General features: G+C 40.7%; 1 protein-coding gene across 1 annotated transcript; it reads right to left on the bottom strand.

The window, feature by feature from the left end:
- Positions 1-6007: 6007 nt before the first annotated feature.
- Positions 6008-6859, bottom strand: LOC118478382. Its single transcript, XM_035971863.1, has one exon. It carries the CDS (start codon positions 6624-6626, stop codon positions 6051-6053), a length of 576 nt encoding a protein of 191 aa, XP_035827756.1. The 5' UTR covers positions 6627-6859; the 3' UTR covers positions 6008-6050.
- Positions 6860-12947: the final 6088 nt, after the last annotated feature.

Below are 12947 nucleotides of genomic sequence, written 5' to 3'. Positions count from 1 at the left end.
CACACACACACACACACACACACGCACACGCACACACACAATATAGACTGCCCGGATACCTATGAATCAGGCATTAGTCAATTTTTGGTGCATATGGAGTTATTGGTACATTCTTAAACCTTGTTCTGTTGCCTTGCTTTTGGTGAAAAAAGATATCCATTTACCTTGAATAGAAGTGGAGTTGTGGTTGAAGGAAGTCGAGGTGCCAGGTTTCAGGTGTAAAAATAACGAGAAAATGGCTGCCTAAGCTAGGTCACTTCCTAAGCTTGAGAATCTTTGGAAAATGCTAAATTACATTTTTTGTACCTTTAATATACGTTTTTCAGTAGAATCCACACAGATTTTTAAACACTCGTATTTTTAAATGGGTATAAAAGGTGTTGACCCCCCCCCAAAAAAAAAAAACAACAACAACAAAATATATTCGATAAAGGTTGCTAAATGATGTGAAAAATGCCGGTTTCTTTGATTTTGTTATTTTGACGAGCACCTGGGTTTACCGTGCTGCCTTACATTGTCATAATTTTACCATTCAAATAAAAGAATATCTTCGCAAGACAAAAGTTTACAAACGAACAAACTCGCCAGTGACAGAGGCTGACAGAACCAGGAAAAGAACAGGGAACAACATCCTGAAGGCAGAGGTGACTTTTTCTCTTCACGATCTGTCCCCGACTGACTGACTTTGTAAAGATAAGCCGCTGGTTAACCCTTCCATAGCCTAGACGTACCTATGCTAACGAGCAAAAGAAACTCAAAATCCTGTTTACCTTTGCAATGGTGATCATGTTCGTTTTCCTTTTTTAACAAAACGGGGAAATTTAAACACAAACTGTTTTCTGGTATTGTGAAAGGATACGCGGGGCATCCCTTTGAATATTGAATTTTAGCGGAATACATTTTCAACCTCCGGTTAATGCACCAAAATGCTCAGTAGTGGTTCTGGCTACCATTAGATCGGATCACCGCAGTACATCTCCGGTACAAGGAAGCCACTAGGTTGTTGGTAAAATGTAGCGGGATCTGCCTCCATGTCTCCCTGAGGGCCACATCCAGTCTCTGCCTAGTTCTTGGCCTTGGTTGTCTCCCATCGGTGTGTCGTTTAATTTTGTCCTAAAAATGCTTAATTGGGATTAGATCTGCGGTAAGGGCAGGGTGAGACTGCAGGGTGATGCCATGGTGTTGGGGGAAATCCTGTGTAACACGGGAAGTGTTCACACTAGCATTATCTGGCTGGAACCGGAAGTTAAAATTTTGACTGTGTAGAGGGACCTAAGAACTTCTGTTATGCCACGGGCAGCATTGATACCTTGACATCGACCTTGGCCTTGATTTTGGAAGATCATTGGTCCTATTTTGTGTTTCCACATGATTCCACCCCAGATCATGACGCAATGTCCTTCCCAGCGATTTATCTCTAAGACACAGTTGTCACGATAATGTTCGCGTTCCTCTTGATAAACTCTGAGGTCCCTGTTTATTGCATCTATGGAGAACACGCATTCGTCCGAAAATGAGAACCAAAGACCAGTCTCTCAGACGGCTGTTGACTTGGTGCTGAGCCGAATTGAAACGCTCTTGACGATGGTGTGCGGTCAAGACTGGACCATGGTAAGGTTGACGGCTTCTCAGGCCTACCTGACGCAATCGTCGGTTTGCTGTGTGCAGACTTATGGCTCTTCCGTGGGTACCCCTAATGAAATCTGATGTTCTTGTAGATGTCTGAGGTCGATCTGAACGATACATCCGGACAATGTATTTGTATGCACGTGCATCGGTCACTCTGGGTCGACCTGATCTTTTTCGGTCCGACGTAGAATTCGTGAGCTGAAAACAGGTCATGAGTCTGTGGATAGTCGAGATGTGAACACTAAAATGATTGGCAACCACAATTGGCCTTTCTCCACTCTACAAACAGCCTATTGCTCTTTCTTGCTGTATAGCTCTTAAACGTGGTATAATCATAGTAAATGCAGGCGAAACAACCGTACCGATTTTTTACCTCAGCCTTTATAGTCCAGCTCAGGCGAATACTTTTCACCCTTTTTTTTTTACTCATTTAGACGGTGTTTCGATGGCATCACGTGGATTTTTCCACGCTTCAATTAAGGGGCAATAACTCTAGTCGCCGGTAACAAGCAAGATCGGAAACTTCTGATTTCCAAAAAGAATATGACATACTATCGGTGGTGTAAACTTTTGTCTTCTACCATCGATGGTCATTTAGTTATGGACAAAATAGTTTTTTGCCTTTCTTCTGCTCGCTAGTATATTTAGATTTGTATACAATATACACAATAAAGACTTTTCTGCATTTGTGCGTGGCATTTGACGATACATTTATTTAAATTTAAGAATTGAGAAAAACTTCCTCCTCCTCCTCCTTCTCCTCCTCCTCCTCCTTCTCCTCCTCCTCCTCCTCCTCCTTCTCCTCCTCCTCCTCTTCCTCCTCCTCCTCCTCTTCCTCCTCCTCCTCCTCTTCCTCCTCCTCCTCCTCCTCCTCCTCCTCCCCTCTCATCCCATCTTCCTTCTCCTCCCCTCCTCCTCCTCCTCCTCCTCCTCCTCCTCCTCCTCCTCCTCATCATCATCATCATCATCATCATCATCATCATCATTATCATCAGCATCATCACCACCACCATTGTATACAGCAAAAGTAAAATAGGTTGAGACTGTTAAAATTTATAACAGGTTTTACGACGCGGTTTTTGGGGCATGTAGAAATATTAGTATTATCTTAAAGCCTGTTCATTTACCTTCCTTTAAAAAAAATCCATTTATGTTGAAGAGAAGTCCCCAATATTTGTGATTGAAGGAGGGGAGGTTTGTCTGATTTCAGAGGTAAAATTAGTGAGAAAATGGCAGCCAAAGTTTGATAACTTCCATAGCCTGAGAGTCCTTGGAAAATGAAAATTTACATTTTTGTGCCTTTAACCATTTTTTCCCAGTAAGATCCACACAAAAATGTCTTTAAATGGGTGTAAAAGTGTTGAGCCAAAAAAAAAAGAATATAAGAAAAAGTATGCTCATCAGCCCCCCTAAAATGCCGCGCGCGCCCGCCGATTTCTTTAAGTTTCGTTATAATTTTGACAAACGCCTGATTTCACCACCATGCCTCACCTATATTCAACATTTTCCCAGATTTTCAAAAGTTAAGCCTTCGCTTTGCATAGAAACCTCACTGGCCAATTTGAAGAGTATTTCAGACAGCTGTGGTCAAACATCTTCTTCGTGCATTTAGATAGATACAAACAGTTATGATACACCCCACCATCCGGCTCTTTGACTTCTCAAACAAATGACGTCACGTTGTCTCCAGAAGTGAGAAATGTCCACCTCCACTCATGACCCTTGTCTGTGGCACCCAGCATGACGTCACTAAGAGTGGACACATGAGAGCTGGAGAAGTCAGCCAGGTCCTGGAACTCTTGTTTTTACTTGATCTTCTGTTCTAGAAGTTTGGTTTTTTTTTTCACCTCAAACAAGGCAAATGAACAATGTCAAGCTTTATAATTATACCTACAACTCTATTTACGTTTTACTTTTTACTTTTTCCTTCCTCTGGTATCCTTAGGATGTCGAAGGGAGGTGCAGGTTTCGGCCCTGTGCTAGGTGTGTAGCGTCAGTGATAGATACGTTATGTTGTTCCAGGACCTTTTTAACTCCATCCAGTCAGGTCTTTCTTGGTCTCCCTCTTGATTTGAATCTGGATTCTCGAGAATTGTAATCTCTAGCCGCTAATTGTTTCTGGGGCATTCTGGTTAGATGTCCAAACCATTTGACTCCTTGACACTCTATGAATTTTATTACTGGTTGTATTCTTGCTTTTTTAGAATTATGGTTTCGTTTCTTATGCGGTCTCTTCTGGTGGCGTTGATGTTTTTTTGGAGACACCCCATTTCGCAAGCATTTATTTTTCTTTCTTGTGCCTTGTTCAGAGACCATGTTTGGCACTGGTATGTTAATGTAACTATTACGATGCTATTGATAAGCTGGGAATTCACTTCGGTTGGGATGTTCTTGTGACTGAGCACGGATGCTAGCTGGTAGGTCACTGCATTTGCCTTCATAATTCGTGTTTCTATTTCTTTGTCCATACGCCTAGCTTCCCAAATATTTTAATTCCTCTACTTGTTGGAGCTGTGTTTAATCGATAAGAATGTTGAATTACCCTGGGTTTCTGCTGACCTTCACAACTTCTGTTTTTGAGAAAGATATTTTCATGTTCAGGTGTTTACATTTCTCATTTAGATCCTTTCTGTACAGAATGTAATCTTCGTCTGCCTTTGATTTCTGCCTCTTTTTGAATGCCTTTTTCTTCAGTTGGATGACCTCTTTTACTTGGTCATTCCACCATATTATAGTTGTTTTCCTTTTCTACCCTTCTATTTTCCTGGTGCCCCACTCTTATTCTATTGCTCTGTTCACACATGCTTTGAAGTGGCTCCGTTTCTCCTCAATGTCTCCCGGTTGTTTGGGCAATTTGTGAAATACATTTTTCATACGTTCATTTATCTTATCTTTGGTGTCGTCATTTATATTTCTGAGATTCACGACTTCTCGTCGTTTCCTTGCTTCTGGCCTTTTCCTGTTTGGTGTGTCAGTAGTCATGATGACTGGTCTGTGGTTAGTGTCTATGATGTAGTTGGGTATCACTCTTGAATCTCTGATGTTTCTCAGTTTTCATCTTTTGGCCAGGATAAAATAAATGTAAGATGCTGTCTTTAGGGCATTCAATTTGGTTAAGTCTTCCATGACTGTGGTTAAAACAGCACCTGATGGATGGCTGGTGCCTCTATAAATAAATTATTGATGGTCAAGGTCCCATGATTGTCACAATATCTTTGTCGTCCAGGGTGTTTAAAAGATCATTCAGATGATGATAGAACTATTGTCATTGTATGGATTTAGCAGTTTAACAACTCTATATTCCCCCAAAATTAACGACCGGCTGATTCCACTGCGTCACTACACATAATTATAGGCCTTATCTGAAAAGTGACTATTGGTTTTGCTTACTTTTCTTTCTTTCTTTTCTTTTCCTTGTGATTATTTGGTGTTGGACGTGATGCATGGCATCATTTGTGCCCACCATTTCTCTGATTACTGTGTTTTAAAAAAATGTTGTCTCGCCAGTTCTTGTTTACTGCTTTTCTAAGGCATCGTATTTCACATGTTGTAATTCTTTGCTCTAATGTCTTGTTCGTGGTCCATGTTTGGCATTGATAGTTGAGTGTTGGGATAAAAATGTGGTGTTGATCATTTTGAGTTTTGTAGTCATGGGGATGTTAAGATGTTTCTGTAGTTCAGTAAGTTGGTAACTAACATTATTGCCTTTTCTTCAAGTGTTTCAATTTCTCTGTTCAGTCGCCCATCCTCAGTGAATATACTTCCGAGGCACTTAAATTCTTGGACCTGTATGAGACTGTTGTTGTTGATGTGTATCCTGAGTGGTCCTGGCATTCTGCTTACTTTCATTGTCTCTGGGGTTTTTTACGTTTATCTTCATGTCATAGTTATTACATTATTCGTTTAATCTGGTGGTGTGGTGTTGGAGACTACGTTCATCTTTGTGTGCCAGGCTTTGGTCATCAGCGAAGAGTAATTCATTTAGGGCGTCTGGTTCTGTTTTGGCCTCTTTTGTAATTCTATCCATATAATATATTATGATAAATAGTCGTGGTGATACGACACAACCTTGTCTTACTCCGGATGTTATCTCGAACCATTCTGTGAGTCCCTCCGACGTTCTTACTCTACTTATGCTGTTCTCGTAAATGGCACGGATTTATCTAGAAGTTGGCCTCTTACAGTATAGTTTTCGAGTTCTTCCCACAGCTTCTTTCTATTCATTCTATCGACCGCTATTCGATTTCGCTTACATATAGCCTAAATAAGATAACCTTCGTAACTAATGTCATCGGCACAAAAGAAAAAGAAAACAATGTTTCATTGACACCATTCATTAATAAAAAATCCACAAATACACACATTAATCATACGAAACTTTTTTTCATTTACAGTGAAACGTTTATCAAGGTTTTCAAAATTTAAGCATTGATTTCGCACAGAAATCGCCATTGCCAAACTGAAGTATATTTTAGACATATTTCGTCCATCATTGTCTTTGAGTTTGTCGATATATACAAACAGTCTTGATTCGCTCCCCGTGACGGCTCTGAGTTACCCCACACAAAAGACGTCATGTTGCCACCAGAAGTGAGAAATGTCCACCTCCCTTCATGACCCTCATCTGTGGCACCCAGCATTACGCCAATAGAAACAGAACCAGGCACATGAGAGCTGGAGAAGTCCGCCAGGTGCTGGAACTCTTGCTTGTCGTTTATCTCCGCCAAATACCCGCCATAGAGCCGGCAGAGACGATTGGCTTCATGTACGTTAACCAGTATTGGTTTGGAGAGTAAGTAGTTGTGGCCCCGATAGCCAGTTGTTGTGGAAATTATGGCGTCTTTGGAGTTTTCCACACGAGTTCTGAGGTCGTTCAGTTTGTAGTTCATTTCTTGTTCCCTTGCTTCAATTGCTGTTATCTTTGCATCAAATTCTTTGTCCTTTGCTTTCAGTTCTTTCATCCTGATGTCCATTTCTTTGAACATGTCAAGAACCATGTCAAAGCCGATTCTAAGGGGAAAAAAGAAAGTTTATTTTTCTTAATCAAATCACAGAAAAATTGTTCATTCAAATGTTGATTTCATGTACAGGGTGATCCAAACCCCCCCAAACAAAACAACTTTACAACTTTTTTTGTGTAAATAATATTCCTCCGCACTAAAGCTCTGTTTTTAAAATGTATACTCACCATTGAAAATCAAAAGGAATTTGGCTGATGTTCATTTTAAGATAAATCCACCAAATAGTTTTGCTCTATATGTTTGGCTCTTTTCGTCTATATAGACGGTCAATTTAGCTTAAGATGGTCTCAAGGTTGTCTTCATGCAGCTTCTTTCATGGCTAATTCTTCCTACGTTTGAAGCGCAGATTCTGTCGCAGTGCTTGCATGTCAGTAACGTGGATCGAAGCTCTGTATTTCCGCTGTTTTCCTTTCGTCCTTGGCGCTTCCCAGCCTGATTGTTTCTAAGGCTGCTCTCTAGCATTATAGTTCTTTCCTTTATCATTTTCCTCCATGTTTTCCTGTCCTCAGTTATTTCTTCCCAGATGCTAACATCTACTCCAAGCTTAGACAAGCTGTTTTTACGTGTGTCTTTATACCTCAGTTTTGGTCTTCCTCTTGGTCTCTTTCCCTGGGCAAGTTCTCCATAGAGAAGTTGCTTCGGAATCTGGTTGTCGTCCATTCTCTTGACATGACCCAGCCATCTCAATCTTTTTAAACACAGGATAGATGTCATACTCTGGAGGTTTGCGCGTGTCAACACTTCAACATTTGTAACCCTGTCACGCCACGAAATGCCTTAGATCTTGCGGCAGCATCTGAGATGGAAAATGTCGAGGGGGTTTTCTAGCCTGCCATACAAGGTCTATGTTTCAGATCCATAAAAAAGTGTGTTGAGGACACATGCTTCGTAAATCTTGATATTTGTTTTGATGATTAATCTTTTTTGTTTTCCCATGCTCGTTCTGTCAGCCTTACAAAAGTTGTTGCTGCTTTACCTATCCTGATAATCAAGTGATGTTGTAGAGCTGATAGTAGATCCCAGGTAACAGAACTTGTCCATTGTCTCAAGTTCCTTGTCGTTCAGCCATATATGGCTCTGCTCTGCACCTTCTTGGGTAAGGATGACTGTTTTCTTAACACTGATGACCAAGCTAAAGACCTTGCATGCTGTTGATAGGCGGTCCATCATTGTTTGTAGGGTTGATTCACTGTGAGCAACAAGAGCAGCATCATCGGCGAAGAGAAGGTTTCGTACTGCTGTTTTGTTGATCTTGGTCTTGGACTTGAGTCGAGCAAGATTGAAGAGCGACCCATCAGTTCTCCAGGGGAGGAAAACATCCCCTGGTGACTCTATGAATGCGTGTTGCAGTAAGACAGCAAAATAAGTGCTAAAAAGGGTTGGTGCTAAGACACAACCTTGCTTTACTCCGCTATTGATGTTGAAACTGTTTGATGTTGAACCGTCAAACTGAATAGTGGCCTTCATATCTTCGTGGAAGGAGATGATGAACTGCAGCAGTATTGGGAGACAGCCAATTTTTCCAAGCACCATGTACAGTCCTGATCTACTGACTGTATCAAAGGCCTTTGTCAGATTGACGAACGCAGTATGTAATGGCGGCAGTTGTTGCTTTGTAGCGGACGAAGAGAAAAGATCATGTCCATTGTTGAGCGGTTTGATTTGAAACCGCATTGGCTCTCTAGTAGGACTCTTTCTGAAGTCGCTTCAGGATGATCCTAGTGAAAGCTTTTCCAGTGATGCTAAGCAATGAGATACCTCTGTAGTTGTTGCAATCTCCTTTATCCCCTTTGTTTTAGTAGAGTGTGCTGGTTTTGCCATCTCTCATGTAATGTGGAATTTCTGCTTTCAGCCAACAAGTCGTTAGTAGCTTGTAGAGATATGGGAGGAGGGTCTTTTTGTTCTCTTTCAGCACTTCAGCAGCTATGTTGTCTTATCCTGCTGCTTTTCTGCAAGCGAGTTCATCGATTGCAGGGGATAGTTCTTCTTCTGTTGGTGTTGTATCAAGTTCTGAGATTTCGGAGAGCTGAGGAATGGCCTCATGTAGCTGTCTATCAACATTTCGCTCCTCTGAGTATAAATCTGAATAATATTCCATCCATCTTTCAATTTGTTTCTTCTTGTCTGTCAGCTGTTCATCTGTCGCAGACTTTAGAGGTGCCACTTTGTTTGCTGTTGATCTAATAGCAGCTCTGATATTCTCATACATTTTCCTGATATTACCTGTATCGCTGGCCTGTTGGATTTCTAAGCATTATTTGTCCCAGTATTGATTGGAGCACTTTCTGGTTTCTCTTTGAAGGTTGGATTTAGCGGCACGTAGCTGTTGCCTTGTACTTTCTGTGGGTTTTGTATTGTGTTCTATCAGGATCTTACTCTTTTTCTCGAGTAGTGGTGCGACTGTTAATGCACTGGCTTCCACCCAGTCCTCCTTGCGACTTCTTTCTATTCCAAAAGTAATCGACGCAGAATTATAAATTGTTGATCTCATGCTATTCCATATGGTGTCCACGGATGAGCCATCTAGATGTTGGAGCTCTTCTTTAACATGTTCTTGACATTTTGCCTTTAACGCTGGGTCTTTGGTATTTCTTATGTTGATCTTAGGTTTCTTTTGTTTTTCAGCTCTTGGTGTTTTCTTTGTGACTATCTTTGCCTTAGCTATAACTAAAAGATGGTCTGTGTTGCAGTCTGCACTGTAGAAGGATATTGTTTGCTTTACTATCTTGGCATCTTTCTTTCTGACGATGATGAAGTCAATTTGGTGCCAATGGCCTGATATTGGATGGCACCAAGAAACCGTGTGTCTGTCCTTGCCACTGTAAAAGGTGTTAGTGATGCAAAGGTTGTTATTTGTGCAGAATTCTAAGAGTCTCTGACCATTCTCGTTGATTTTTTCCCAGCCCAAAAGGTCCAAGACAGGTGAGCCATACTTTGTTTTCAGTACCTACTCTTGCATTGAAGTCGCCCACGAGAAACAGTTGGTCTGCTTTTGGGACGTTGTTGATACATCCTGAAGTTCCTCGTAAAACTGGTCTTTTTTCTCATTGTCTGTTGTTAGGGTTGGGGCGTAGGTGCTGATGAAGTGAGCCTTTCCAGTTTTGGTTTCCATTTCCATGACAGTGATACGTTCGGATATACCTTGGGGGGTGGGGGGGGGGTGCTGATCGTGTTCAGCAATCTGTTGTGTACTGCAAAGCCCACACCTTGGATTCTCCTCTCATCTTCCCTAAAACCCATCCAGAAGAATGTGTAGTTTCTTTCCCTGATGGTACCGGAGTTAGCAAGTCTTGTCTCTTGCAGGGCAGTGATGTCTACATTGAGTAGTGTGAACTCCCTGTCTATGATTGCTGTTTTTCTGATGTCCTCTGTTTTCTCAAGGTTGGTGGTGTCCAAACCGGTACATTCCAGGTCCCCAGTTTCCATGGGGTTAGTTTTACTCTTTTATTTTTGCCTGGGGCTGGATTTACAGTCTAACTTTCGATTTTTGTCCTAGCTCCATACACCCATAGAATCAAAAAGACGTGGCGGATCAGCACCTTACTGACTGGGGGCTGAACAATTTGAGACGAGCGGTAGCCAATCAGAGCGACTGAATAGTCACTCCCATCGTCAGAGGTGACCCGTGGCGACATCCTGTTTCTCCAAATAAGGATGTCTTATAACTGGTAAACTGCCACATCCCGTGTTTTTTCCCTTGCTGATCTCAACAAGGATGAAGTGTTCTCTCCATAGTCATATAAATGCTGCTGTAGCTGTGGTTGAGCTGTGGGTCTGATCCGCTGTATTTGCTCTTTTGCAGCGTCCTCCCGGAAATCTTGAAATCTTCACAAAGAAGAACATGCCTAGCCCAATTTGCACAAAACCCCCTCTCGATTTTCCTATTTAGTCCAAAGGAGCGACGGGGTCAATACATTTGAAACCAGTAGAGTTGCACGGGCTGCTAGAAGATAGTTCGGATCGTTCCTCCCTGTCGACTGCCTTAGGGGCCCTCCCTCCGGATTTGCTTAGGGTTTACTCCCTTAGCCTTTCATACTTCCGTATGCACTTACAAGACAGTAGGAACACTGCAGGTAGTACCATCTACTGTCATGAAGGTAGCAGCACTAATGCCGACCTGACCTTTTTGCTCTATGTATCACGTAAAAATACCAACCCAGTTTCAGCTGTGTCCACATTTTTGCAGCGTGCTACAATAGTTCAGATAAGCCTACCCAACCATCGCGCCATATTGCAAGCTACAATAGTCTAAAAGAGTAACTGAAGTTTGCAGATATTGTTTTTCTCAAGTTTCCTTTGTCTGTTGAGATCATGGTTAAGATAAATAAAGAGCAGAGAACTTTTTGTATTGAAAATTATCTCGGCACCAAATGATTTTGGAAGTTTCCCACAAGGTAGGAAAGTAATGTTAAAGTGCCCTTTAAAGGCCGCCTTGAAGCCATGGGCGGAGATGTTTCATCAGTTAGGACCTGTAGAGAATCAGAACTAAAAATTCCCAGACAAAAGACCTCTTCAGGTCGCACACACACACACACAAACACACACATACACACACACATAATATTCGCACTCGTTTAAAAGTCACCAGGATGTAAAATTCAGTAGATGAGTCCCATGAGACCTGTGTCCGTTGATAGAGTCTGCAGCTAAGAATTTCCTACTTCTCAACAGTCCAGATTATCAAAGCAGATCTTCATCAACGACTGTACCATTTTCCTGATCTCGAAATTGACACGGATCATAGGAGAACAATGTGTTTATGATGTCTCGATCGTCTTTGAAAACGTGAACATTTCCTCATTTGGTTCATTAGCAAAGCACATACATGTATTCACATTTAAGATATGTTAACTCCAAAAATGTTGTCTATTGGGCAACCCCATCCAAGCACCATATTTTCTCTAGAAATAGCCCCATACTGTAAGGTGTACATGTTTCTTCAGTACTCATTGTTCGGCAGGTCCTTAAGTGTTTGGCCATCACTGAACAGTACGAACTACGCGTTAAAATGAGGTCAAAGGAGGACATAATAGAGCACTGATTCTAGGAATTCCAGAATTTCAAAAATATTTGTTAGCTATGTAAGAGAAAATAAAATATTGTTTATATGTTATAGGGTTGCAAACATTTTTAAATTGGAAAAAAACCACCCAAAAACAATGATTTCATGACTGTCATTACAACATATTTTAAATTGGGTGCATTTTGGAGTTTGTGAGTGGTTTTAAAAAATTGAAAGACATTTATGTTTTCAAAAATTAGTTTTTTCCTCTCGAATTTTAAGAAAAACAAATTCCTTTTGAATGAATTATGTTATCTGTTCCAAATTACAACATTCTAGTACATAGGTTGTAAAGTTTAACTATTGTTTTGGATCACCCTGTCCTTGAAACATTGTTTTTAACATTTAGACTAGAAATTAGATCCTTTCTTAAAGAAAGCCGAAAACAGGAGTATACTTTAAAATATTTTCTTGAGTAAAAGAAAAACGTAAAACGTTATCAATTCCTGGACTTTTCTTGAATTTTGTCATTATCGTCATCGTCGACGTCGTTGTTGTTTTTGGTGTTATAGTTGTTACTATTCCTGTTGTTGTTGTTACTATTGTTGTTGTTGTTGTTGTTATTGTTGTTGTTGCTGGTGTTGATATTCATATTGCCGTAGCAACATGGATTTTTTCGAGAGCTCATTTGAATCGTCGAGACGTTTTTCGCCTATCTTAGAGTTATACCGGTTTGACATTGTAGGCTGTTTTGAGTTACTAAAACCATGATGTCAGAAACCATGTTCTATTTGCTCTTGAACATTCGTATGATTGTTCGCAGTCGTTATCAAGATATTAAAAGAATTGCATTTAATGAAAAGTTGTGAAACTCAAAGTTTTGACCGTAACATTTCTGGAAAGTAGGTACAGAGCAGACTTAACTTTTGTAATTCCGAGGTAGCGATTTCCTCATGAGGGGCAAGGTGGACAACAAGTGACCACATCTCGTCCGCCAGATGTCCAGGTGCACTGAGCCCAAAACTTTGGGGGAAACATCTATAGCTGTTTGTTTTTTCCTAAACAATTTGTGATACCAGTTCAATTTTAATGTGCTCCAGAAATATTATGTCAAAATTCACATTCTATATGCTTAATAAGACCAGAAAGAATACATAAAGTAGACACAATTTTTTAAAGAGAGAACAAATTTTGCTTGTTTTTTTTAAAAAGAGCTTTCTTGGCTTATAACGCAATGTGAAAAAGAAGAAGAAGAAGAAGAAGAAGAAGAAGAAGAAGAAGAAGAAGAAGAAGAA

This window comes from Aplysia californica, unplaced genomic scaffold (assembly GCF_000002075.1).
Source record: "Aplysia californica isolate F4 #8 unplaced genomic scaffold, AplCal3.0 scaffold00523, whole genome shotgun sequence".
Classification (NCBI taxonomy): Eukaryota; Metazoa; Mollusca; class Gastropoda; order Aplysiida; family Aplysiidae; genus Aplysia; species Aplysia californica.
This window is presented reverse-complemented; position numbering and strand designations above follow the sequence as displayed.

Coding starts and splice junctions, on each gene's coding strand:
- LOC118478382 (XM_035971863.1), bottom strand. CDS start 6,626: ATGGTTCTTGACATGTTCAAAGAAATGGACATCAGGATGAAAGAACTG.